The sequence below is a fragment of the Macaca fascicularis genome, chromosome 19 (assembly GCF_037993035.2).
Source record: "Macaca fascicularis isolate 582-1 chromosome 19, T2T-MFA8v1.1".
NCBI classification, from domain to species: Eukaryota; Metazoa; Chordata; class Mammalia; order Primates; family Cercopithecidae; genus Macaca; species Macaca fascicularis.
In genome coordinates this window covers 47669988-47692974 of record NC_088393.1, presented here as the reverse complement: position 1 = coordinate 47692974, position 22987 = coordinate 47669988, and the positions used below count along the sequence as shown (strand labels likewise).

Below are 22987 nucleotides of genomic sequence, written 5' to 3'. Positions count from 1 at the left end.
GACGGGGCGGACCCAGAGTCGCCTTTGGGGAAGTTTGTTACAAAGCATAACGAAATATTCTCCATCCCTCTAGATTCTCGTTTTAGGTATGGCATCTAGGTGCTTCGTCAAGGGGCGTGTGTTTAGATCCCGAAATTAAGTCCACATCAAGGGGTACATCTGGATGTTCTCCGCAGCCACGGTACTCCCGTGCCCCGCTCCCCACCCTGCACCCACCCCTACAGCCACCACAGCCCTCCTTTCAATCCTCCCGGGCGCAGCCCAGAAAACCCAAACAAAGGACCATAGACCGTCAAAGCCAAATGGTTTATTATAGGTACATACAGTGTGCGCCCGCCACACCGCCCCACACCCCCGGGCACCAGCGGCTTCTCCAGGCGGCCATGGGGGCTGCCCACAACCCAATCCCCCCACTCCCCAGGGAGGTGCTCCAGCCAGAAGCATGCAGGGGGAGGGCTTCCCCTCACCCCTCCCCTCATGAAGTGGCATTTACAACTGGAGGGGGGAGGAGAGAGGAAGGCAGTTTTGAGCTTTGACGCCCCTCCCATTAAAAGCCTTCGCAGATGCGGGGCGGGGGAGGAGGAGATCGACGTTTTGCAAAAATAAACTAAGTCAGGAATTAACCGCATGGCTCTGAGGCGGTGGAGTGCAGGGGCTAGGGCCCCTTCACTCCCCCCTCCCAGACAGAGATCAAGGCAGCATTGGAAGTGAGGTAAAGGCGGGGAGGGGGTGTCCCCTCCCTACCCCCTAGCACCCTGGATGGTCCAGGGGACCTCACCAGCGCCCCCGTGCCCATCCCTAGGGCAGAGAGGGGGGGCAGGAATTACCGCCCCCACCACCCCAGCTTCTTGGGGCAGGATCTGCAGATGGGGCAGGGGGCTTGGCTCAACTAGGCCCCTGCCCACCCCCATCAAGCTCAGTTATTGCATAAAAATAAGGGAGCCCCAGCACCTGGGGTGGGGGTGGTGAGTGGGAAGGGGCCGAGATATGGCTATAGGGGCAGCAATCTCCCCACCACTTCTTGGGGTGCCGGAGAAGTCCCCTCCTTTCCGGTGCCCACCATGTCACGCGTCCTCAGTGTTGGAACTAGGAGCTCCCGCCCCTGCGGAAGAAAAAGTGTCTTTGTGCCCACAGTGCGGAAAAGAGGGGAGACAGATGTGTCAAGCCCTGGGGGTGGAAGTCACTTCCTGCGCCCGCTGGCCCTGCGATCTCCGCCTTCCCTCTTAGGGTTGCCCTCATCTGTGGATGAAGTAGTGGGTAGTGTCTGGCCCCAGCGGGCGATCTCTGCGTGTTCCGCCACTGAGGCTGCCACAGCCTCCAGCCAGCCGTTCATCTCCTCCTGGGGGAAGAAACAGGGCACAGAGTCCGCATTTGGAAGAGGTAAGCTGGAATAATAGGTGAATTTCAGATCAGACTACCCTCTCTGAAATTCAGTTTTCTCATCTATTAAAAAGGGATGATGATGATGATGATGATGATGATGATGATGATGATGATGATGCAGTTACAAAGCAGTATGTGCCAGGCTCTGTTCCAAACACTTTAGTGGTTTAACTCCCTTAAACTTATGCAATAGGATTATATATACTTCCTACTACAGAGATAAATGACACAATGATAATATGGGCAGTCACTACTACAGCAATGACATTTACTAGGCCCTGTGCTAAGTATCAGTTTATCATGTATCAATTAAACATGGAGCAATTTAATTCTCACAGTAACCCTATGATAAGAAACTTTTTTTTTTTTTTTTTTGAGACAGAATCTTGCTCTTTCCCCTAGGCTGGAGTGCAATGGCTCCATGTCAGCTCACTGCAATCTCCATCTCCCAGGTTCAAGGGATTCTTGTGCCTCAGTCTCCTGAGTATCTGGGACTACAGGCATGCGCCACCATGCCTGCTTACTTTTTGTATTTTTAGTAGAGATGGGGTTTCGCCACATTGGCCACACTGGTGTTGAACTCCTGACCTCAAATGATCTGCCCACCTCAGCCTCCCAAACCCTTCCAGCCTTCCCAGCTGGAATTGCAGGTGTGAGGCACCATGCCAGGCCAAGAAACTACTTTTAATCTTCATTGTGCAGATAAGTAAAATAAGTCATGTAGTGGGTAAAGGCCTACTTCTGGCTGGGCGTGGTGGCTCATGCCTGTAATCCCAACACTTTGGGAGGCCGAGGCGGGTGGATCACCTGACGTCAAGAGTTTGAGACCAGCCTGACCAACATGGAGAAACCCCGTCTCTACTAAAAATACAAAAATTAGCCGGGCATGGTGGCACATGCCTGTGATCCCAGCTACCTAGGAGGCTGAGGCAGGAGAAACGCTTGAACCCGGGAGGCGGAGGTTGCACTGAGCTGAGATTGCGCCATTGCACTCCAGCCTGGGCAACAAGAGAGAAATTCTGTGTCATTTAAAAAAAAAAAAAAAAGGCCTACTTCTTCATTGCATCTTGTGAGGATCGAAAGAGATAACAAGTGTTAGTTATTACTCTCAACATCTCTTCAAACCACCTCCATGCTTGCCTCTCTCAGACTCCTCTTCCTCCTCTCCCCACAGGCTTGTGTGGCCCAGCCATGCGCTCTCCCACTTGGGTCCCTGCCCTGGCCCTAGCCGCGGCCTGGGCTACCCACGCAGGTAGCCAAAGGAATCTTTGTTTTTTGCATGTTTTGTTTTGAAATGGAGTCTCACTCTGTCGCCCAGGCTGGAATGCAGTAGCCTGATCTCAGCTCACTGCAAGTTCTGCCTCCTGGGTTCACACCATTCTGCCTCAGCCTCCCAAGTAGCTGGGACTACAGGCGCCTGCCACCACGCCTGGCTGATTTTTTGTATTTTTACACTGTGTTAGCCAGGATGGTCTCAATCTCCTGACCTCGTGATCCACCCGCCTCGGCCTCCCAAAGTGCTGGGGTTACAGGCATGAGCCACCGCGCCCTGCCTGTTTTGTTTTTGAGATGGAGTTTCACTTTTGTTGCCCATTCTGGAGTATAATGGCGCTATCTCAGCTCACTGCAACCTCTGCCTTCCGGATTCAAGCAGTTCTACTGCCTCAGCCCCCTGAGTAGCTGGGATTACAGGCATGTACCACCACGCCCGGCTGATTTTGCATTTTTAGCAGAGGTGGGGTTTCTCCATGTTGGTCAGGCTGGTCTTCGAACTCCCAACCTCAGGTGATCCGCCCGCCTCGGCCTCCCGAAGTCCTGGGATTACAGGTGTGAAACACCGTGCCAGGCCGGGAATCTTTTTTACACATCACTGTAATCCCCCCTAGCTCTCCAGTGCCCTTACATACAAAATCCGATCTCCTCCAAATGGCCCATCATGTCCTGAGACACTTATCTCCCAGGAACCTTTCTGGGACCTTCTTCCATGAACTCTGTCCTCCAGCAGTTAACCCTTTGCAATTCTGCACTCCTGGGCCTCTGTACTTGCAGTTCCCTCTACCTAGATCCCCCACCCCCTCTTGTTTTTGAGACAGAATCTCACTCACTCTGTCGCCCAGCCTGGAGTGCAATAGCACAACCACAGCTCATGATAGCCTTGACCTCCCTGATTCAGGTGATCCTTCTACTCGGCCTCCTGAGTAGCTGGGACCACAGTCGTGTGCCACCACTCCTGGCTAATTTATTATTATTATTTGTAGAGATGGGATCTTTCTGTGTTGCCCAGGCTGGTCTTGAAGTCCTGGGTTCAAGCAATCTCCTGCCTTGGCCTCCCAAAGTGCTGGGATTACAGGCATGAGCCATGGTGCCTGACCTGAATCACTCCTTTTTTTAGATCCCCGCCGTCCCTCTGAATCACCATTTTTATTTTTATTATTTTATTTTATTTTATTTTATTTTTGAAAGCAGTCTCGAGCTGTTGTCCCTCAGGCTTGAGTGCAATGGCTCCATCTCGGCTCACTGCAACCTCCGCCTCCTGGGTTCAAACGATTCTCCTGCCTGTGCCTCCCAAGTAGCTGGGATTAAGGCACCTGCCACCATACCCAGCTAATTTTTGTATTTTTTAGTAGAGACAGGGTTTCACCATGTTGGCCAGACCGGTCTCGAACTCCTGACCTCAGGTGATTTGCCCGCCTTGGCCTCCCAAAGTGCTGGGATTGCAGGCATGAGCCACCGCGCCCAACCAAATCACCCCTTTTTAAAGCAAACTCCCTCCTATCTTTCCAGTCTCACCTGAGTGACCACGGCAAAGAGGTTGGACTTTGTCATCAGGAACTGCAGGCAGCCCTCCCTGAAGCCCTTCCTACTCCCCACTGGGTTAGGAACCTGCTTTGGGTTCTCAGTGCCTGTGGGCTTTCCCATTACAGCCCTGATAACTCTGGCCTATGAGTGTCCCTTCTCACAGCCCCATCACTCTGGGCCAGGAGCCAGCCAGCCAGGTCGTTACTGAGGTCCACACAGAGGGAGGAAAGGACCAGATCTCACCTCATCTTTTGCCTGGAGCAAAAACTCACTGCCATCCTGGGTCCTGTAGGAAGGGACACAGAACTTGAGAGATCTGGGGAAGGAGCCCAGCCCACCTGCCCACCAAGTGTCCCCCAGGGAAGTCAGGGTCCCCCTGGGAGTTGAAGCTGAGCCTTGGATCCCTCCCTCCTGCCCATTGGGGGGCTCACTGGAGCTTGAAGACATGCTTCTTTTTCTTGTAGTCACTAGCCACCTCGCTGGTGGCCTTGTGCAGGCTGAGCAGCGGCTCCCCACCGTGTGTGCTCCCGGATGCCGGGCCCTTGGAGTCCTTGTAGAAGCCCAGTTCCCCCTTACTAAGCACACAGTAAAGGCTCACCCACGACCTGGAGTGACAAGATGGGGCTCAAGGCAGAGTCACAGCACTCTGCCTGATAACTCTTCACTAACATCCTCAAGGACTGAATATGCCTGACCCTTCCTTCCTCTGGACTTTTGCACCCTAGTTGGGCCATATGCCTAAAATGCGCTTCCTTATGGCTGTTGCTGCCCCGAGGGGAGCATCTAAGTCTCTCAGTACCAAGCCATTGCCTAGGCTGGGGTTTCCCTTCCTTATCCCCTCCCATACTGAATTTCCTGAAGGTAAGACTTCAGCTGTCTCCTCCATAAGCCTTTGCTCCACTCAATCCTCCCCAATCTTGGAGCTTTCTCAAGGAAGGTCTATTGGTCTACTGTCTGGAATAAAGAATTCCTGTTTCTCCAGCCATCCAAAGCCTCGATCCAGGGGGAATTCCTCCAAGAGCAAGATATACTAGGTGCCCTTGCTTGAAAGACCACCTACAGATTCCACTAGCAAAATCTGAATCTGTCCTGCCCACTTCAACTCTTGGGACTAGCCCTCATGCCATTACTGGCTGGTGATACCCCTTTTTGGCTCCACTTGTCCCCAGATTCTGCCTCTTAGTAGGACAAAAAGAGGGTGGACAAGCAGGAGCTGGACTCCAAGAGCAGGTACATAGTGGCTAAACCCTCATTTGGAAACCTATAAGAGATGACTCCCCCTTCCCAACCCCTACCCTCATTAGTTTGGGCTCTGCCCCTTTTCGGACCCTCCCCCAATTTGAAACTTCAAGGGTGGACCCACCCCACTCACTGGTTGGGTGACCTCTCCAGGCTCCACGACAAACCATTGAAACCTTCTCAACCAGACGCCTCCCTCTTTGCTATTTAGCTAGTCAACTCCTGGGTTGGTTGCTAAGAGGTTAGGTTCCAATTTATTCACTTTCAGAACATTTTCCCTCTGTTCCTACCTAAGCTCCACCCATCAGCCATTAGATGCACGAACCTTACGTCCTACCCCTTCCTGTTCATTGGTTGGAATCATCCAAGTTGAGCCCCCCCCATCTGGCCCCACCTACTACCCCCACGGGTTGGCGCGCCTGACGCTAAACCACACCCTCTCCTGCTCATTGGTTGGCTTTCTTGATTTCATCCACCCCCCCCTCCTCTGGCCCCACCTACCACCCCCACCTGCTGGAGGGCCTGAAGTTGAACCACACCCGCTCCTCAGTCCCACCGCTCCCCTCATTGGTCACCCAGAGCCTGAGACCCACCTTCCAAAACCCCGCCCATACGCTCACCGGTTGGACGACTTGCGGTTAGCGTCGAGCTCGCGCTTGCGCAGTAGGAAGCCCTCGTGCTGCACTGTGTGAGTGGGCGGTGGCGGAGGCGCGGGGGCGGAGCCGCCCTGGGCCGGGGCGGAGCGCGAGCGCCGGCTTCCCCCGCCCTCACCACCCTCTCTGGGCCGAGGCCGCCGTCGCGGCTTGGGCCGGTCCCGCGCCCGGGGCCGGTCCGGCCGAGGTGTCCGCTCGGGCGGCTCAAGCCCGTTGGGCAGGCGGCCTGGGGGAAGCTCCCGTGGCTGAGGCAGCGACGGCTGTGTGAAGGGAGGGGGAAAGGGGTGCTGTCCATGGAGGGGGTGTGGGGGGTCATCTGTTTGGGGGAGTCATGGGTCTGGGGTCCCATCCGTCTGCAGGGCCGTCTGTCTTGGAGGCGAGTATGGGAGGACCTCAGGGTTGGAGGCCCAATTCTTAGGGCCCCATGGGGTCTTGGGAGTGAGTCTGTTAGGACTCACTGGTTTCGAATCCCTCTCGGTGGTGGGAAGAGGCAGCCAGATCTCTGGAGGTGGGGGTGCAAGCAGGGCGTGTCCCCACTGTCTGCAGGAGGAACCTGGGGCTTCCTTCTGTGTGTGCGTGTATGAGGCTATGAAGAAATTTGGGACCCCACTGGGCTGAAGAAATACGGAGTCCAGGACAGATGTGGGAAGAGTCTGTGTGTGTGTCTGTGGAGGGGGAGTAGGGGTCTCTCAGGTAGGTGCCCCGTCTTTCTAAGGGGGACATTTTCAGATTCTGGGGACCCTGAGAGGCCATGCTGTCTCTGCAGGTTCCAGGTAGGGAATGGGTCCTGCCAGGGCTAGGCACTGACTGTTTCTGAGATCCTGCCCCCTTCTCTGAAAAAGGGGTCCTTGTATCCCCACCCATCCGAGGCTCAACTTACCCCAGCAGGCAGCCCTGGGCCTGCCTCTTTCTCCTGCAGCTGTTCCACAATGTCAGCCAGAGTGGCCTTCCTGGGGGATGGGGGACAGAAAGACTCAATGAAACCAGGGTTCCTTCTCCCAGGGACCTGCCTGGCTGGGCAGAGGAGCCTTCACTTCTCAGCTGGAAGTGCCAGGCCCCTGCCCACTTCTGCAGCTGTTTCAGATGCTCGCCTTAGGTACCACAGGTGTTTGAGACATGTCTGCTGAATGGAGGACCAAACCTCTCGCCCCTTTGAAAAAAAAATTTTTTTTTGAGACGGAGTCTTGCTCTGTTGCCCAGGCTGGAGTACAGTGGTGCATGATCTCGACTCACTGCAACCTCTGCCTCCTGTGTTGAAGCAATGCCCCTGCCTCAGCCTCCCAAATAGCTGGGATGACAGGTGTGCACCACCACGCCAGCTAATTTTTGCATTTTTAGTAGAGACAGGGTTTTGCTATGTTGGCCAGGTTGGTCTCGAACTTCTGACCTTAAGTGACCTGCCCGCCTCAGCCTCCCAAAGTGCTGAGATTACAGGCATGAGCCACCGCACCCAGATACCCCTTTGAATTTTAAGCAGCACAAAGAATAACTTGTAAACGTTGCCTTTCTCCACCCACCCCTGACTCGCCAGTCCCCCGATCACCCCCATTCCAGCCCAGATAATTCTGGGTCATCATTGATGACAAGCCTGTTTTCCCCAATGGACTGACTGTGAGTCTCTAAAGTCAGGGATGGGACTGGTTCAGTCGCCGCTGGACTCAGCACATGTCAGGCAGAGTGGGCACTCAGCAAATGTTCATGAAATGTGAAATTTAAAAAGAGTCAAGAAGTCATTGTCTCCTGACCAAAGGCCTCTTTCTGGAGACACACACAGATGATTGGATGGATCTGCAAAACACACAGTGGCCAACTCTGGATTCTGAAAGTCCTGGTTTGTTTAAGCTGAGTGACTTGCCCTCTTTGCGCCTCAGTTGCCCTAGCCGTACAATGGAGAAGACAACAGCCCCCACTTCATAAGGCTGCTCATAGAACTGTGATAAAGGGTCTTCTCTCCAAGGAGGTGAGGGTTCCACCATCAGCCCAGTGGACAAACTGAGGCACAGAGAGGACAAAATCCCTGCCTCGGGGCACCCGGGAGACTTGATGCAGGAGTCACAACCCAGGGGCTGAGAACCTGAGTCTGGAGAAGGGCTTCCCTTCCTGTGTAATAATACGCATATCGATTCTTTTGCAGCCTCAGTTTACACCTCTGCAAAATGGGTACCGCGACGATATCTCCTTCCTTGGGAAGTTCGGAGCCCTGAAGCCCCGTCACTGGGCCTGTGCTGTTCCAGGAGCTCTCAGCTTTCCCCTCCCCTCACTTCCTGGTCATGCAGTGGTCGCCTTACCCCTTGACCAGGTCTCCTCTGATGGGCATCTCCTGTTCGCTGGACTCCTGCCGCTCCAAGCGCCGCTCACGCCGCTCGCGCCGCCGCTCCATCTGCTCGTAGCGGCCCAGGGTAAGGCTGTGTGCCGCCTCGTGCTCCGCTGACTCCTGCCGTTCTGGCCGCCGCCGCCGCGCAGCCTCCTCTGATTGATCGACTGACTCTTGCCGCTCGGGCCGTCGCCTCCTGGGAAGCTCCTCCGCGCGATCCGCTGACTCCTGGCGCTCCGGCCGTGGCCGGACCTGCTCCGCCGCCACGGGGGCCGCGGGGGCCGCGAGGGTCTCCGCCGCGTCCTCTGGTGAGGCCGGCAGGGCCGCGTGCTCCACCCTCCCCGGGATCTCTGGCAGCCGGTCAATGCGCGGCTGAAGGCGCTCGGGCTTGAGCTCCTGGCGCACATACCCCACCCGAGTCCGCACCTCGGCCGAGAGCGTGTCCGAGGCCCGGCGGGCCAGGGGCTCCAAGCCCCTTTCATAGCCCCCTGGCCGCAGCAGGGGCGCCGCCTTGGCCGCCAGTTCCGTGGGGTCCCCAAAGAACTTGCGCCCCAGCAGTGGGGTGGGCGGCTGCTTGCTCTGTTCCGCCTTGATTTTCTCGATCTGGGGATGGAGGGACCAGGGTTAGGTTGGAGGCGTCGGGCCGGGGTTCGGTAAGGGGGAGGTCCAGGGAGGCGGCCTGGGTTTTCTGCCTCACCACTCAATTGATCAGTTCCTTGAAAAAGCAAGGTGTCCAGGCCTGTGCGATGCTTTGCTCTCTGTCAAGAACTTAAAGCCTTATTCTCACCGGCAAACACCTATTTCTCTTTTAAGAATTGGCTAAATCACTTTTTAAAAAAATTGGGTAAATCAATTTCTCTGCGTGCCTTTCTGACTCCCATTTCTCCTTCCTTAATGTCCCCCCACACAGGACTTTAAGACTTTATTTTTTTGAGACGAAGTCACGCTCTGTCGCCCAGGCTGGAGTGCAGTGGCACGATCTGGGCTTACTGCAAGCTCTGCCTCCCAGGTTCACGCCATTCTCCTGCCTCAGCTTCCCGAGTAGCTGGGACTACAGGCGCCTGCCACCACGCCCGGCTAATTTTTTTTTTGTATTTTTAGTAGAGACAGGGTTTCACCGTGTTAGCCAGGAAGGTCTAGATCTCCTGACCTTGTGATCTGCCCTCTTCGGCCTCCCAAAGTGCTGGGATTACAGGCGTGAGCCACCGAGCCCGGCCTTTTTTTTTTTTTTTTTTTTCCAGAGTCTTGCTCTGTCATCCAGGCTGGAGTGCAAGGGGCAGGATCGTAGCTCACTGCAGCCTCAACCTCCAGTGCTCAAGTGAGCCTTGAGTCTTAGCCACCCCTCTTAGTAGCTTGGACTATATGCACGTGCCATCATGCCTGGCTGTTTTTTCTTTTTCCTTTTCTTTTTTTTTTTTTTTTTTTTTTGAGACAGAGTCTCGCTGTGTCGCCCAGGCTGGAGTGCAGTGGCCGGATCTCAGCTCACTGCAAGCTCCGGCTCCCGGGTTCACGCCATTCTCTGGCCTCAGCCTCCCCAGTAGCTGGGACTACAAGTGCCCACCACCTCGCCCGGCTAGTTTTTTGTATTTTTTAGTAGAGACGGGGTTTCACCAGGTTAGCCAGGATGGTCTCCATCTCCTGACCTCGTGATCCACCCGTCTCGGCCTCCCAAAGTGCTGGGATTACAGGCTTGAGCCACCGCGCCCGGCCCCTTTTCTTTTTTCTTTGTTTGCTTTTGGTTTTGGTAGAGACGCATTCTCAGTATGTTGCCAAGACTGGTCTTGAACTCCTGGGTTCAAGTGATCCTCCTGCCTAGGCCTTCCAAAGAGAGTACAGGTGTGAGCCACCCCACTCAGTCTTTAAGCATTTTTTTTTTTTTTGAGATGGAGTCTTGTTCTGTTGCCCAGGCTGGAGTGCAGTGGCATGATCTAGGCTCACTGCAACCTCTGCCTCCCAGGTTCAAGTGATTTTCCTGCCTCAGCCTCCCGAGTAGCTGGGATTACAGGTGTGCACCACCTTGCCCAGCTAATTTTTGTATTTTTAGTAGAGATGGGGTTTCAACATGTTGGCCAGGCTGGTCTCAAACTCATGGCCTCAAGTGACCCACCCATCTTGGTCTCCCAAAGTGCTGGGATTACAGGCATGAGCCACCACACCTGGCCTAATCCTTTTTATTACTACAGTCTCTTCACCTAATTATTCAAGTCTCAGAACAGAATTCTCCAGGCCAGTTCCCCCTCCCTCTCCCCATCCCAGGCACCGTCCCTCTGCTTGTTCTTCCCCTATCACATCCCTGACATTCTGGGCTGTCACTGGTGACAGGTCTGTCCCTCTGCTCCACTGGGAGCCTAGGAAGGGTCTTGGCACTCACACAACACAGGACTAAGCACCATGTCCGGGTGCGTCTGTCTCATACACAGCCATGGGTGTGGGGGTCTTGGTGGGGATGGGGTTAATGGGGCAGGATCTGGGGAGCTGACCGTGGTCAGGCGCCGCAGAGAGCTGAACCTCTCTTCCCAGGCTGCAGCCGCTTTGCGGAAGGCCTCGTGTCGCCGGATAAGCTGCTCCACCTCATCCACGCTGCTGCCCAGCTCCCGGCTCTGCAGGAGCGGCTCCTGGGCTGTCAGCCAGGCATCAGCCACCACCGCCTCCTGGGCAAACTGGTGCACCTCCAGCACTGAGGAGGGGCATGCAGGGTAAGGATTCTAGAGCATCTGGAGCCCTTCCTGGGGCAATGGCTGTTTCCCCTGGCCTTCCACACCCCTGCAGCTTTCCATACCCCAGCCCTGACCATCCTGGGCTCTGCAGGAATGACAGAAGCTGGGGCTATTTCAGTGGGCATCATTCCTCCTTTCTGACTCCCATTCCTCCTTCCTTAATGTCCCCCCACTCAGGACTTTAAGACTTTTTTTGGGGGGTGGGTATTCAATGGCAAGGCAGCCCCCTTGTCCACCCTTCCAGGCTCTTATGTTTGCTTCTGGAGACCCATGGGTAGGGTGCAAAGCATGCTCCTGTCACCCTCTGGGCCTTGGCTGGACAGGCCGGAGCATGTCCCTGTGCCCTTGAGCCACGTATGCCTGGGCCCCCACTCACTCTGCTGCAGCCACTCCCAATGGCGGTCCCACTTTTCCGACACCTCCTCCTTCCTGGTTCCCAGCTTGTCCAGCTGTGCCTGGATCTGGGAGTGGCAGGTGGGTGGGAGGGAAGTCAGGGTGTGGAATGGCTTCCACCCCAATGTGCCCAGGTGGCAGAGGGGGACCCCCTCCCTGCTCCCCACCTCATCAGCCATGGCACTTTTGTTGAGCAGCAGAGATCGCCCCAGCTCCTGGCAGGCAGTCAGCTCAGGCACCCGCGCCTCCAGCTCAGTCTTCAGGCCCTGGTGGTAGTTCATGAGCACCTCCACTGATGACACGTCCCTGCAGTGGGTGGCAGGCAGGGATCTGAGCCACGGGCAGCCTCCTCAGCCTGCCCCATACATGTGGCTCCTGGTGACCCCGAATCCTTGAGGCTGACATCCCACACCACCTCGAGACACCTACTTTCTTTTCTTTTTTTTTTTTTTTGAGATGGAGTCTCACTCTATGGCCCAGGCTGGAGTGCAGTAGGGCGATCTCGGCTCACTGCAAACTCCACCTCCCGAGTTCAGGTGATTCTCCTGCCTTAGCCTCCTGAGTAGCTGGGATTACAGGCACCCACCATCATGCTCAGCTAATTTTTGTATTTTTAGTACAGATGGGGTTTCACCATGTTGGCCAGGCTGGTCTTGAACTTCTGACCTCAGGTGATCTGCCCGTCTCAGCCTCCCAAAGTGCTGGGATTACATGCATGAGCCACTGCACCAGGCTGAGACATCGACTTTCGATGACCAAGTTCTGAGGGCCCGTGGTTCACTAATTCAATGATTCAAACTTTCTAAGTTTCTAAAATTTCACACTTCGGTGATTCTAACCTTCTAGGATTCCAAGATCCAAACTTCCTTTTTTTTTTTTTTTAATAGGGTCTTGCTCTGTTTGCCCAGGCTGGAGTGCAGTGGCAAGATCACAGCTTACTGCAGCCTCAACCTCCTGGGCTCATGCAATCCTCCTGCCTCAGCCTCCTGAGTAACTGGGACCACAGGTGCACACCATCACACCCAGCTAATTTTTTTATTTTCTGTAGAGACAGGGTCTTGCTATGTTGCCCAGGCTGGTCTCAAACCCCTGGGCTCTAGCAATTCACCTGCCTCAGCCTCCCAAAGTTTGAGGCTATGGGCATAAGCCACCACACCCAGCCAAGATCCAAATTTTCTAACTTTTCCTAGCTATGCTTCTGAAGGTTCCACTAGCCAATGATTTTAACCTTGCAAGTCTGTGCTCTCCAAGGCAGTAGCCACTAGACATGTGAGCACTTGAAATGTGGCCAGTCTGAATTTTGATATGAAGTGTAAAATGCACACCAGATTTTGTGGAGTTAGCATAGTAAAGAACGTAAAATGTCTCATTAATAGTTTTTTGTTGTTGTGCAGTGGCACGATCCCCACTCACTGCAACCTCCCCCTTCTGGGTTCAAGTGATTCCCCTGCCTCAGCCTCCTGAGTAGCTGGGATTACAGGCGCCCGCCACCACGCCTGGCTAATCTTTTTGTATTTTTAGTAGAAATGGGGTTTCAACATGTTTGTCGGGCTGGTCTCGAACTCCTGACCTCAGGCGATCCGCCCGCCTTGGCCTCCCAAAGTGCTGGGATTACAGCCGCACCTTTTTTTTTTTTTTTTTTTGAGACGGAGATTTGCTCTTCTTGCCCAGGCTGGAGTGCAATGGCATGATCTTGGCTCACTGCAGCCTCCACCTCCCAGATTCAAGCAATTCTCCTGCCTCAGCCTCCCAAGTAGCTGGGATTACAGGCACCCACCACCAAGCCTGGCTAATTTTTTGTTCTGTATTTTTAGTAGAGATGGGTTTTCGCCACGTTGGCCAGGCTGGTCTTGAACTTCTGGCCTCAGGTGATCCGCCTGCCTTAGGCTCCCAATCTCTGCACAGATTACAGGCATGAGCCACTGCGCCTGGTCTCATTAATAGTTTTGTTTGTTTTTGTTGTTGTTTTTGAGACGGAGTCTCATTCTGTCACCCAGGCTGGACTGCAGTGGTACAATCTCCACTCCGCTGAGATTGGGAGGCTGAGGCAGGCAGATCACCTGAGGCCAGAAGTTTGAGACCGCCTGGCCTCATTAATAGTTTTAATATTGACTACCTGTTGAAGTGATAATACTTTGGGTATGTCAGGTTAAATAAAAATGTATTACTAAAATTAATTTTCATTTGCTTTGCTTTGTTAATATGGCCACAGAAGATTTTAAAGTATATATGTGGCTCACATTTGTGGCTCATGTTTTTTTGTTTGTTTTTGTTTTTTGAGATGGAGTCTGGCTCTGTTGCCCAGGCTGGACTGCAGTGGCCGGATCTCAGCTCACTGCAAGCCCCGCCTTCCGGGTTCACGCCATTCTCCTGCCTCAGCCTCCCGAGTAGCTGGGAGTACAGGCGCCCGCCACCTCGCCCGGCAAATTTTTTTTGTATTTTAGTAGAGACAGGGTTTCACCATGTTAGCCAGGATGGTCTCGATCTCCTGACCTCGTGATCCGCCCGCCTCGGCCTCCCAAAGTGCTGGGATTACAGGCTTGAGCCACCGCGCCCGGCCGGCTCATGTTATATAACTGTTGGACAGCACCATTCTAAGCCATCTTATGTCCAAAACAAATTCCAAGTTTCTGAAGATTCCATCAGTTGGCAATCATGGCTTCATGCTATGGTTTGAATCTACCACTTGGGCTCAAGAGATCCTCCTGGCTTAGCCTCCAGAGTAGCTGGGACTACAGGCATGCACCACAATGCCCAACTAATTAAAAAAAAAAATTTTTTTTTTTTTTTTTTTTTTTTGAGACGGAGTCTCGCTGTGTCTCCCAGGCTGGAGTGCAGTGGCGTGATCTCGGCTCACTGCAAGCTCCGCCTCCCGGGTTCACGCCATTCTCCCGCCTCAGCCTCCCAAGTAGCTGAGACTACAGGCGCCCGCCACCACGCCCGGCTAGTTTTTTGTATTTTTAGTAGAGACGGGGTTTCACCATGTTAGCCAGGATAGTCTCGATCTCCTGACCTCGTGATCCACCCGCCTCGGCCTCCCAAAGTGCTGGGATTACAGGCTTGAGCCACCGCACCCGGCAATTTTTTTTTTTTTTTAAGAATCACCATGATTGACTAGTTTTTTTCTTTTTTGTAGAGATGGGGTCTCACTATGTTGCGTAGGGTGGTCTCAAACTCCTGGGCTCAAGTGATCCTCTTGCCTTGGCCTCCCAGTGTTGGGATTATAGGCGTGAGCCACCTCTTCTGGCTACATTGGCCAAATGTTGATGGTTGTTCAAGCCACGTGTTCACGATACACATGTGGGTTACCTTTACTTCCCTGTATATTTAAATTTTTTTTTTTTTTTTGAGATGGCATTTCACTCTTATTGCCCAGGCTGGAGTGCAAAGGCACAATCTTGGCTCACCGCAACCTCTGCCTCCCGGGTTCAAGCAATTCTCCTGCCTCAGCCTCCCGAGTAGCTGGGATTATAGGCGTGCACCACCACACCCGGCTAAGTTTGTATTTTTAGTAGAGACAAAGTTTCTCTATGTTGGTCAGGCTGGTCTCGAACTCCCAACCTCAAGTGATCCGCCCACCTCAGCCTCCCAAAATGTTGGGATTACACGTGTGAGCCACCAAGCCCAGCTTTTTTTTTTTTTTTTTTTTTTTACATGGAGTCTCACTCTGTTGCCCAGGCTGAAGTAGTGCAGCGGTGCGATCTCAGCTCACTGCAACCTCCACCTTCCAGGTTCAAGCAATTCTCCTGCCTCAGCCTCCCCAGTAGCTGGGATTACAGGCGTCTGCCACAACGCCCAGCTAATTTTTGTATTTTTAGTAGAGACGGGGTTTCGCCACATTGGCCAGGCTGATCTCAAAGTCCTGGCCTCAAGTGATTCACCCACATTGGCCTCCCAAAGTGCTGGGAAGACAGGCATGAGCCACCACACCTGGCCTATTTTTCTCAAATGTACACATCACATCACTCCACTGTGCTCTAAACTCTCGCATGGCTCCCACCTTCCTCATAGAGAAGGTATGCTCGTCACCATGTGTGGTTTCCAGGGTCCCAGTGCCCCTCTGACCTCACTTCCTCTCACCCTGCATTCCCTCACTTCCTCCCTCCATCTGGCCACAATGATCTCTAGTTCTTCCTCACACATGCCTAACTACAGCCCACCTCTGGGCCCTTGCACTTGTGGGTCCGTCCACCTAGAAAACTCTTCCCCCAAAACTTTACCTGACTCACCCATCACTTCATTCAGGTCTCCAGTCAAACGCATATCCTCAGAGAGACTTTGCCAGCTATCATTCCCTTCCTATGTATATATACCCACACTATATTTCTTTCTTTTTTTTTTTTAGATGGAGTTTTGCTCTTGTTACCCAGGCTGGAGTGCAGTGGCAAGATCTTGGCTCACCGCAACCTCCGCCTCCTGGGTTCAAGCGATTCTCCTGCTTCAGCCTCCCAAGTAGCTGGAATTACAGGCGTCCGCCACCATGCCTGGCTAATTTTTGTATTTTTAGTAGAGATTGGGTTTCGCCATGCTGGCTAGTCTGGTCTCAAACTCCTGAGCTCAGGTGATCTACCTGCCTCAGTCTCCCACAGTGCTGGGATTACAGGCATGAGCCATCATGCCCCGCCCCCATACTATATTTCAGAAAGTAATAAGTGCTGTGAGAATGCAATCTGTCTCAGGGCAAGGGCTTGGCCTTGCTCACCACGTGGCACACCATATGCATTTAATACATATTTGCTGAGTAAATGAATGCAGGCTCCAGGCCCTGCATTCCCAGAAGCAATGCCAGGTATCCCTGATTCCCCAGGTCCTTTTCTTCCTGGCCACACCATGTGACTAAATTTCCAGCCTAGGTCAGGCACGGTGGCTTACACCTGTAATCCCAGCACTTTGGGAGGCTGAGGCGGGTGGATCACTTGAGGAGTTTGAGACCAGAGTGGCCAACACGGTGAAACCCCATCTCTACTAAAAATACAAAATTAGCCAGACATGGTGGTGGGCACCTGTAGTCCCAGCTACTTGGGAGGCTGAGGCAGGAGAATCGCTTGAACCTGGCAGATGGAGGTTGCAGTGAGCTGATACTGTGCCACTGCACTCCAGCCTGGTCGACAGAGCAAGACTACGTCTCAAAAGAAAAAAAATTTGCAGCCTCCCTGGCAGACAGGTTAGGCCACTAGACTGGCAGTGTGTGAGTGCTGGCTTTATCCCTAAAACCTTCTGTGTAATCCTCCTTCTGTCTTTTCCCATTTGCAGCGTGATGCAGAAGGTCCAGCATGTGACTCCCAGGATGGTGTGATGGAAGGACCCTGCTCCCAATCACCATGGGACAGGATTCTGCCGGACACTCACATCCAGCCACTATGTGAGCAATAAGTCAATGCCTACTAATGAAGCCACTGCGATGCTGGAATTGTTACAATTCTTCACCCACCCTCACAAATACAGTCCCACACCTCCCTTGCCCATCCTGTCTTTAGCCTGTTTCATGCTGTGACATCCCATGGAGAGGGTAATTATGGGCAACTGGGAAGGACAGAGGACAGAAGGATGCCCCATGACCTAAGTCCCCAATGACAGGCCTAAAAATGGGGTCTGAATACACACGAAGCACCTAGAACAGTGCCTGGCACACAGAGGTGCCACACAGATAGTGGCTGTTGTCATTCGGTTGGGAAGGGGGCTGTCAATGGGCTGGGGTTGGCTGGGGGAGGCCGCCAGGGGCAGGCAGGAAGCCCGAGGAGGGATGAGGGGCACCTGGGCTTGTCGGCTGCCCCAATCTGGCTGGCGATGCCATCCATCCAGGAAAGCAGGTCGCGGACTTGGCTGTGGAAGCGCAGGGCGTCGGCCGTGGAGCTGACGTGCAGGCGGGCATCTTCGCAGGCTGACAGCAGCTCTTTCCAACCCTGCAGCACCTCCTGTTCCCGGCTAGCGATGGCCTCGGCATGTTCACCCGCATACACCGTCCGCAGCTGGGCCGCCCCCTCCTGCAGCTGCCGTACCTGAGGGGCATGCCAGGTCGGGCGCCAGCCCTCCATGGGGCCCAGGCTGTGCCCTCCCTCCCGCCATCTGCTCCAGCACGGAACCCCAAGATATAAGGAGCCTCACACTGTGATCCCCCAGCCAGGCTCCTGTCATATCTGCTGCCTGATTTCTCTTTGACTTACCCGCGTTCTGACTTCTTTTGGTTCTACTACCACATCTCTTTCAGCCCACTGCCTGATTTCTTTTGGTCTGAGAGCTCTATTTCTATTGGGTCTGTCACCTATGTTTTCAGGCAGGCCCACCTCTACCTTGGGTCTGTCAGGAAACCCCCTTCCACTTTGATGTCTTTTAGATGTGCTAATTTTTTTTTAACTTGGTTTATTTCAAACCCACTCCTTCGTAGTAGCCCAGTTTCCTACACAATGTCTGTTCAATTGCTGTTAGTCCCCTACCCAATTTCCATTCATTCTGCTGTATGAGTTCTGCTCACTCTATCTTTCGGGTTTTGGGTTTTTTGTTTGTTTGTTTGTTTTGAGACAGGGTCTTGCTCTGTTGTGCAGGCTGCAGTGCAGTGGCACAAACACAATTCACTGCAACCTTGACACCCTGGGCTCAAGTGATCCTCCTGCCTCAGCCTACTAATAGCTGGAACTACAGGTGCATGCCACTGCACCAGGATACACACATATATGTTGTAATGGAGATGGAGTCTCACTATGTTGCCCAGGCTCATCTTGAACTCCTGGGCTCAAGCAGTCCTCCCACCTCGGCCTCCCAAAGTGCTGAGATTACAGGCATGAGCCACTGCGCTCAGCCTGTTGCTCACTCTGTTGGTTAAATCTCCTGATTTCTTTTGGTGTGACCTCCCCATCTCTAACAGATCCACCACTTATTGCTGTCAATCTCTCAGCCTGATTTCTAAGTCACTTATAGGATCTATAAAAATAATTGGGCTGGGCATGGTGGCTCATGCCTGTAACCCCAGCACTTTGGGAGGCCAAGGCGGGCAAATCACTTGAGGTCAGGAGTTCAAGACCAGCCTGGCCAACATGGTGAAACCGCATCTCTACTAAAAATACAAAAATTAGTTGGGTGTGGTGGCTCGCACCTGTACTCCCAGCTACTCAGGAGGCTGAAGTGGGAGAATCACTTGAACCCGGGAGGCAGAGGTTGCAGTGAGTCGAGATTACACCACTGCACTCCAGCCTGGGTGACAAAGTGAGACTCCACCTCATAATAATAATAATAGTAATTGCCAGCTGGGTGCAGTAGCTCATGCCTATAATCCTAGCACTTAGGGAGGCCAAGACGGATGGATCACCTGAGGTCAGGATTTTGAGGCCAGCCTGGCCAACATGGTGAAATCCCATCTCTACTAAAAATACAAAACTTAGCTGGGCATGGTGGCGTGTACGTATAATCCTAGCTATTTGGAAGGCTGAGGCAGGGAAATCGCTTGAGCCTGGGAGGCAGAGGTTGCAGTGAGCTGAGATCAAGCCACTGCACTCCAGCCTGGGTGACAGAGTGAGACCTTGTCTCGAAACAAAACAAAACAAAACAAAAAAAATTGCCTAACTTCTACCTTCCATTAGACCTGCAACCCGATTTCTTTCAGTCCTGCTCCCTGAGTTGTACTGGGCCTGCAGCTTCATTTCCATCTGACTGCTCAGATCCACCTCCGAATTCTGGCCATACCCTCTGCCTAATTTCTAATCTCTGTTGCCTTTTTCATTAAATTCACCTCTATCAAATTACTTTCAGAAAAGTCATATGATTTCTATCACAGACCCGTTATCTAATTTCTTTTCTTTTCTTTTCTTTTTTTTTTTTGAGGTGAAGTCTCACTCTGTCGCCCAGGCTGTAGGGCAATGGCGTGATCTTGGCTCACTGCAAGCTCCCCCTCCCGGGTTCACACCATTCTCCTGCCTCAGCCTCCCAAGTAGCTGGGACTACAGGAGCCCGCCACCATGCCCGGTTAATTTTTTTTTTTTTTTGTATTAGCGATAGGGTTTCACTGTGTTAGCCTGGTTGGTCTCAATCCCCTGACCTTGTGATCCACCCTCCTCGGCCTCCCAAAGTGCTGGGATTACAGGCGTGAGCCACCATGACTGGCCTTTTTTTTTTTTTGAGAAGGAGTCTCGTTCTGTCATCCAGGCTAGAGTGCAGTGGCGCGATCTCGGCTCACTGCAACCTCCGCCTCCCGGGTTCAAGCGATTCTCCTGCCTCAGCCTCCTGAGTATCTGAGATTACAGGTGCCTGCCACCACGCCTACTAATTTTTGTATTTTTAGTACAGACGGGGTTTCATCATGTTGGTCAGACTGGTCTTGAACTCCTGACCTCGTGATCTGCCCGCCTCAGCCTCCCAAAATGTTGGGATTATAGGCATGAGTCACTGCGCCTAGTCTTGTCTGTTGTCTAATTTCTATCTATACCATAGCCAAATTCCTCTTAGCATTCTCAAAATTCCCTTTAGACCCTCGATCTGGATTTAGGTAAAATTCACAGTTTTAGGAGAACCACTGCCCAATCTCTGTTGGAAGCTTTTTTCTTTTTTTTTTTTTTGAGATGGAGTATCACTCTTGTCACCTAGGCTGGATTGCAATGGCGAGATCTCGGCTCACTGCAACCTCCGCCTCCTGGGTTCAAGCGATTCTCCTGCCTCAGCCTCGCAAGTAGCTGGGATTACTGGTGCCCACCACCAGACCTGGCTAATTTTCGTATTTTTAGTAGAGATGGGGTTTCACCATGTTGGCCAGGCTGGTCTTAAACTCCTGACCTCAGATGATCCACCTGTGTTGGCCTCCCAAAGGGCTGGGATTACAGCGTCAGCCACCACACCCAGTTGGAAGCTGTTTAGTATCTGTGAGACCTTCTGTACCACTTTTCCCTGCCACTACCTGATTTCTATATACCATTCCATCAGTCCATTTTCTATCTGCTCCATTATCTAATTTCTTCCTGTTCTGTAGTATGCTTTCTGTCTGTGCCACTGCCTAATTTCAACCTGCTCCACAGCCTGATTTTTGCCCACTCATCAGCTGTCTGGGCCCTTCCACCTGCCCCGATGGCCACTGGAGCCCCACCTGGGACACGAGGAGCTGTAGGTCATGCTCAAAGGCTCTCAGGGTCCGCTGCATGGAACTGGCGCTGGGTCTCGGCTCAGGCGGGGTGGTCAGGCGGGGCAGCCGCCTCCGCTTCTCCTCAATCTGTCCCTGAAGCTCTCGGGCATCACTGAAGAACTTATGAAGCTCCCGAGAGGCGGCCAGCAGCTGGGCCCGTGTGCCCATGAGCTCCAGCAGCTCAGCCCAGGCCTCGTTCAGCCCGTCCTTCCACTCGGCCATGGTGGCTGCTGCTGTATGGCCACACTCGATCAGCTCATCCACCATCTGGTTCACAGCTGCCAGCCGCTCCCTCCCTGCTGTACCTGTCTCGCTGGCGAACTCTGAGAATTTCTCCTGCAGCACCTGCCATCAGGAAGTCGGGGGCGGGGGAAGGGGTACAGCAAAGTGAGCAAAGGGGCAGCACACACCAGCCCCCTCCAACCTGCAATTTTTTTTTTCTTTTTGATACAGAGTCTTGGTCTGTCACCCCGGTTGGAGTGCAGTGGTTCAATAGCCACTCACTGCAACCTTCACCTCCCGGGTTCAAGCGATTCTCCTGCCTCAGCCTCCCAAATAGCTAAGACTACAGGCGTGCGCCACGACACCCAGCTAATTTTTTTGTGTTTTTAGTAGAGACAGGGTTTCACTATGTTGGCCAGGCTGGTCTCATACTCCTGACCTCAAGTGGTCCACCTGCCTCGGCCTCCCAAAGTGTTGGGATTACAGGCGTGAGCCACCACACCTGGCAGAGACTACCATTTTGTGGCAGGTAAGAATAATGAGAATCATCATCATCATCATAAAAAATAATATCTAACACTTACTGAACACCTAGCAAGAAAAGTAGCAAAATAGTAACAATAAAAATAACAATAAGTAACAATAAAATAATAAGCTGGTAACAGTAACTAACACTGGGAGGCACCATGTGTGCCAAGCAGGGTCCTCAGTGCTTTACATCATATTAACTCATTTGTCTCACCGCAGAGCCATGAGGCGGCTGCTGTTATTATCCTCATACTACAGATGAGGAAACGGAGGCCCAGAGAACCTTAGTGGTAGCTCCTGGTATCACTTATTACTAATGATGCTCACCGAGACATGCTCAAAGTCCTGGCCGAGCTCCGGTGAACCAGCCACCACCTCCTTCTCGGCGATCCAGTGCTCAAGCTCGCTCACCTGGCGGCTGAGCTGGTACAGCCAGTACTGCTGTTCCAGAGCCACCCGGCGCTCCTCACCCAGCTCCTTGAGCGCCACGTACAGGCGGTCCACCTGAGACTGCCGCCGGCTGATCTGCTCGCTGATGGGGGACATGGAGGGGCAGGGATGGACCCCTGAGACTGCTGGGGCAGAGCGTGACCCCCCTAAACCCCCTCCCCAAGACAGGGCTGTGTTTCCTTGGAATCTTCAGACAAAGCTGTGTCCCCAGGTAGAGCTCTGTTTTCTTTCCTTTTCTTTCTTTCCTTTTCTTTTTTTTTTTTTTTTTTTTGGAGACAGGGTCTTGCTCTGTTGCTTAGGCGGGAGTGCAGTGGTGTGATCACAACTCACTGCAGCCTCCACCTCCCATGCTCAAGCTATCCTCCCATCGCAGCCTCCAAAGTGGGACTATAGGTGCGTGACTCTACACCTGGCTAACTTTTTGATTTTTTTGTAGAGATGAGGTCTCACAATGTTCCCTCTGTTCTCAAACTTCTGGGCTCAAACGATCCTCTTGCCTCAGCCTCCGAGTGTTGAGACTACAGGCATGAGCCACTATGCCTAGCCAGGACTGTGTTTTCTGCAAGTCTTGGGTTCAGACAGCCCTGCATTTCAGCATGCAGGGAAAGCTGTGTTTCCCTAGATGGATAAGTTCACCTCTATCCAGCCTCACCTAGTTTCTTTTTTTCTTTTTCTTTTTTTTTGATGGAATTTTGCTCTGTCGCCAGGCTGCAGTGTGGTGGCATGATCTCGGCTTACTGCAAACTCTGCCTCCCAGGTTCAAGCCATTCTCCTGCCTCAGCCTCCCCAGTAGCTGGGATTACAGGCACACGCCACCATGCCAGGCTAATTTTTTATTTTTAGTAGAAACGGGGTTTCACCATGTTGGCCAAGTTGGTCTCCAACTCCTGACCTTAAGTGATCCGCCCACCTCGGCAGCCTCACCCAGTTTCTATCTCAGTCTCACGCCTCCCTTATCCAGGAACCTGAGTGGGACTCTGGACTCCCAGGTTGGGTCCCCAGCCAATCACCCCACCTCTAGCCCCAATCTCTGAGCCCAGTTGCACAGAGGTCTCTCTCTCTGTACCTCCTTTCAGATTCCATCCCCGGTCCAGGCCTGGAGCTCAGCACCCGCCTACACCAGGCAACATCATCCCACTGCACACCAGGAGGTCTCCAGCCCCACCCCCATAGCCAATCTCAGCAC

At 53.1% G+C, this 22987-nt stretch overlaps 1 protein-coding gene across 8 annotated transcripts in view; it reads right to left on the bottom strand.

The window, feature by feature from the left end:
- Positions 1–287: 287 nt before the first annotated feature.
- SPTBN4 (spectrin beta, non-erythrocytic 4) overlaps positions 288–22987 on the bottom strand; it is a 117584-nt gene continuing 94884 nt past the window's right edge. For 5 of the 8 annotated variants that reach the window (XM_065534412.1, XM_065534415.1, XM_065534411.1 and 2 more), the window contains 12 exons: positions 21679–21883; positions 20566–20946; positions 17253–17497; positions 11666–11804; positions 11482–11566; positions 10869–11065; positions 8363–8991; positions 6955–7024; positions 6042–6334; positions 4614–4787; positions 4426–4468; positions 288–1339 (listed from right to left, as the gene is read on the bottom strand). In XM_065534412.1, the coding sequence (XP_065390484.1) occupies positions 1181–1339; positions 4426–4468; positions 4614–4787; positions 6042–6334; positions 6955–7024; positions 8363–8991; positions 10869–11065; positions 11482–11566; positions 11666–11804; positions 17253–17497; positions 20566–20946; positions 21679–21883 (2620 nt within the window). In that variant the 3' untranslated portion in view covers positions 288–1180. Of the gene's footprint in view, positions 1340–4425; positions 4469–4613; positions 4788–6041; positions 6335–6954; positions 7025–8362; positions 8992–10868; positions 11066–11481; positions 11567–11665; positions 11805–16884; positions 17498–20565; positions 20947–21678; positions 21884–22987 lie in introns of those variants that run through there. The other 3 variants (XM_074023591.1, XM_074023590.1, XR_012427610.1) reach the window with 2 other exon arrangements.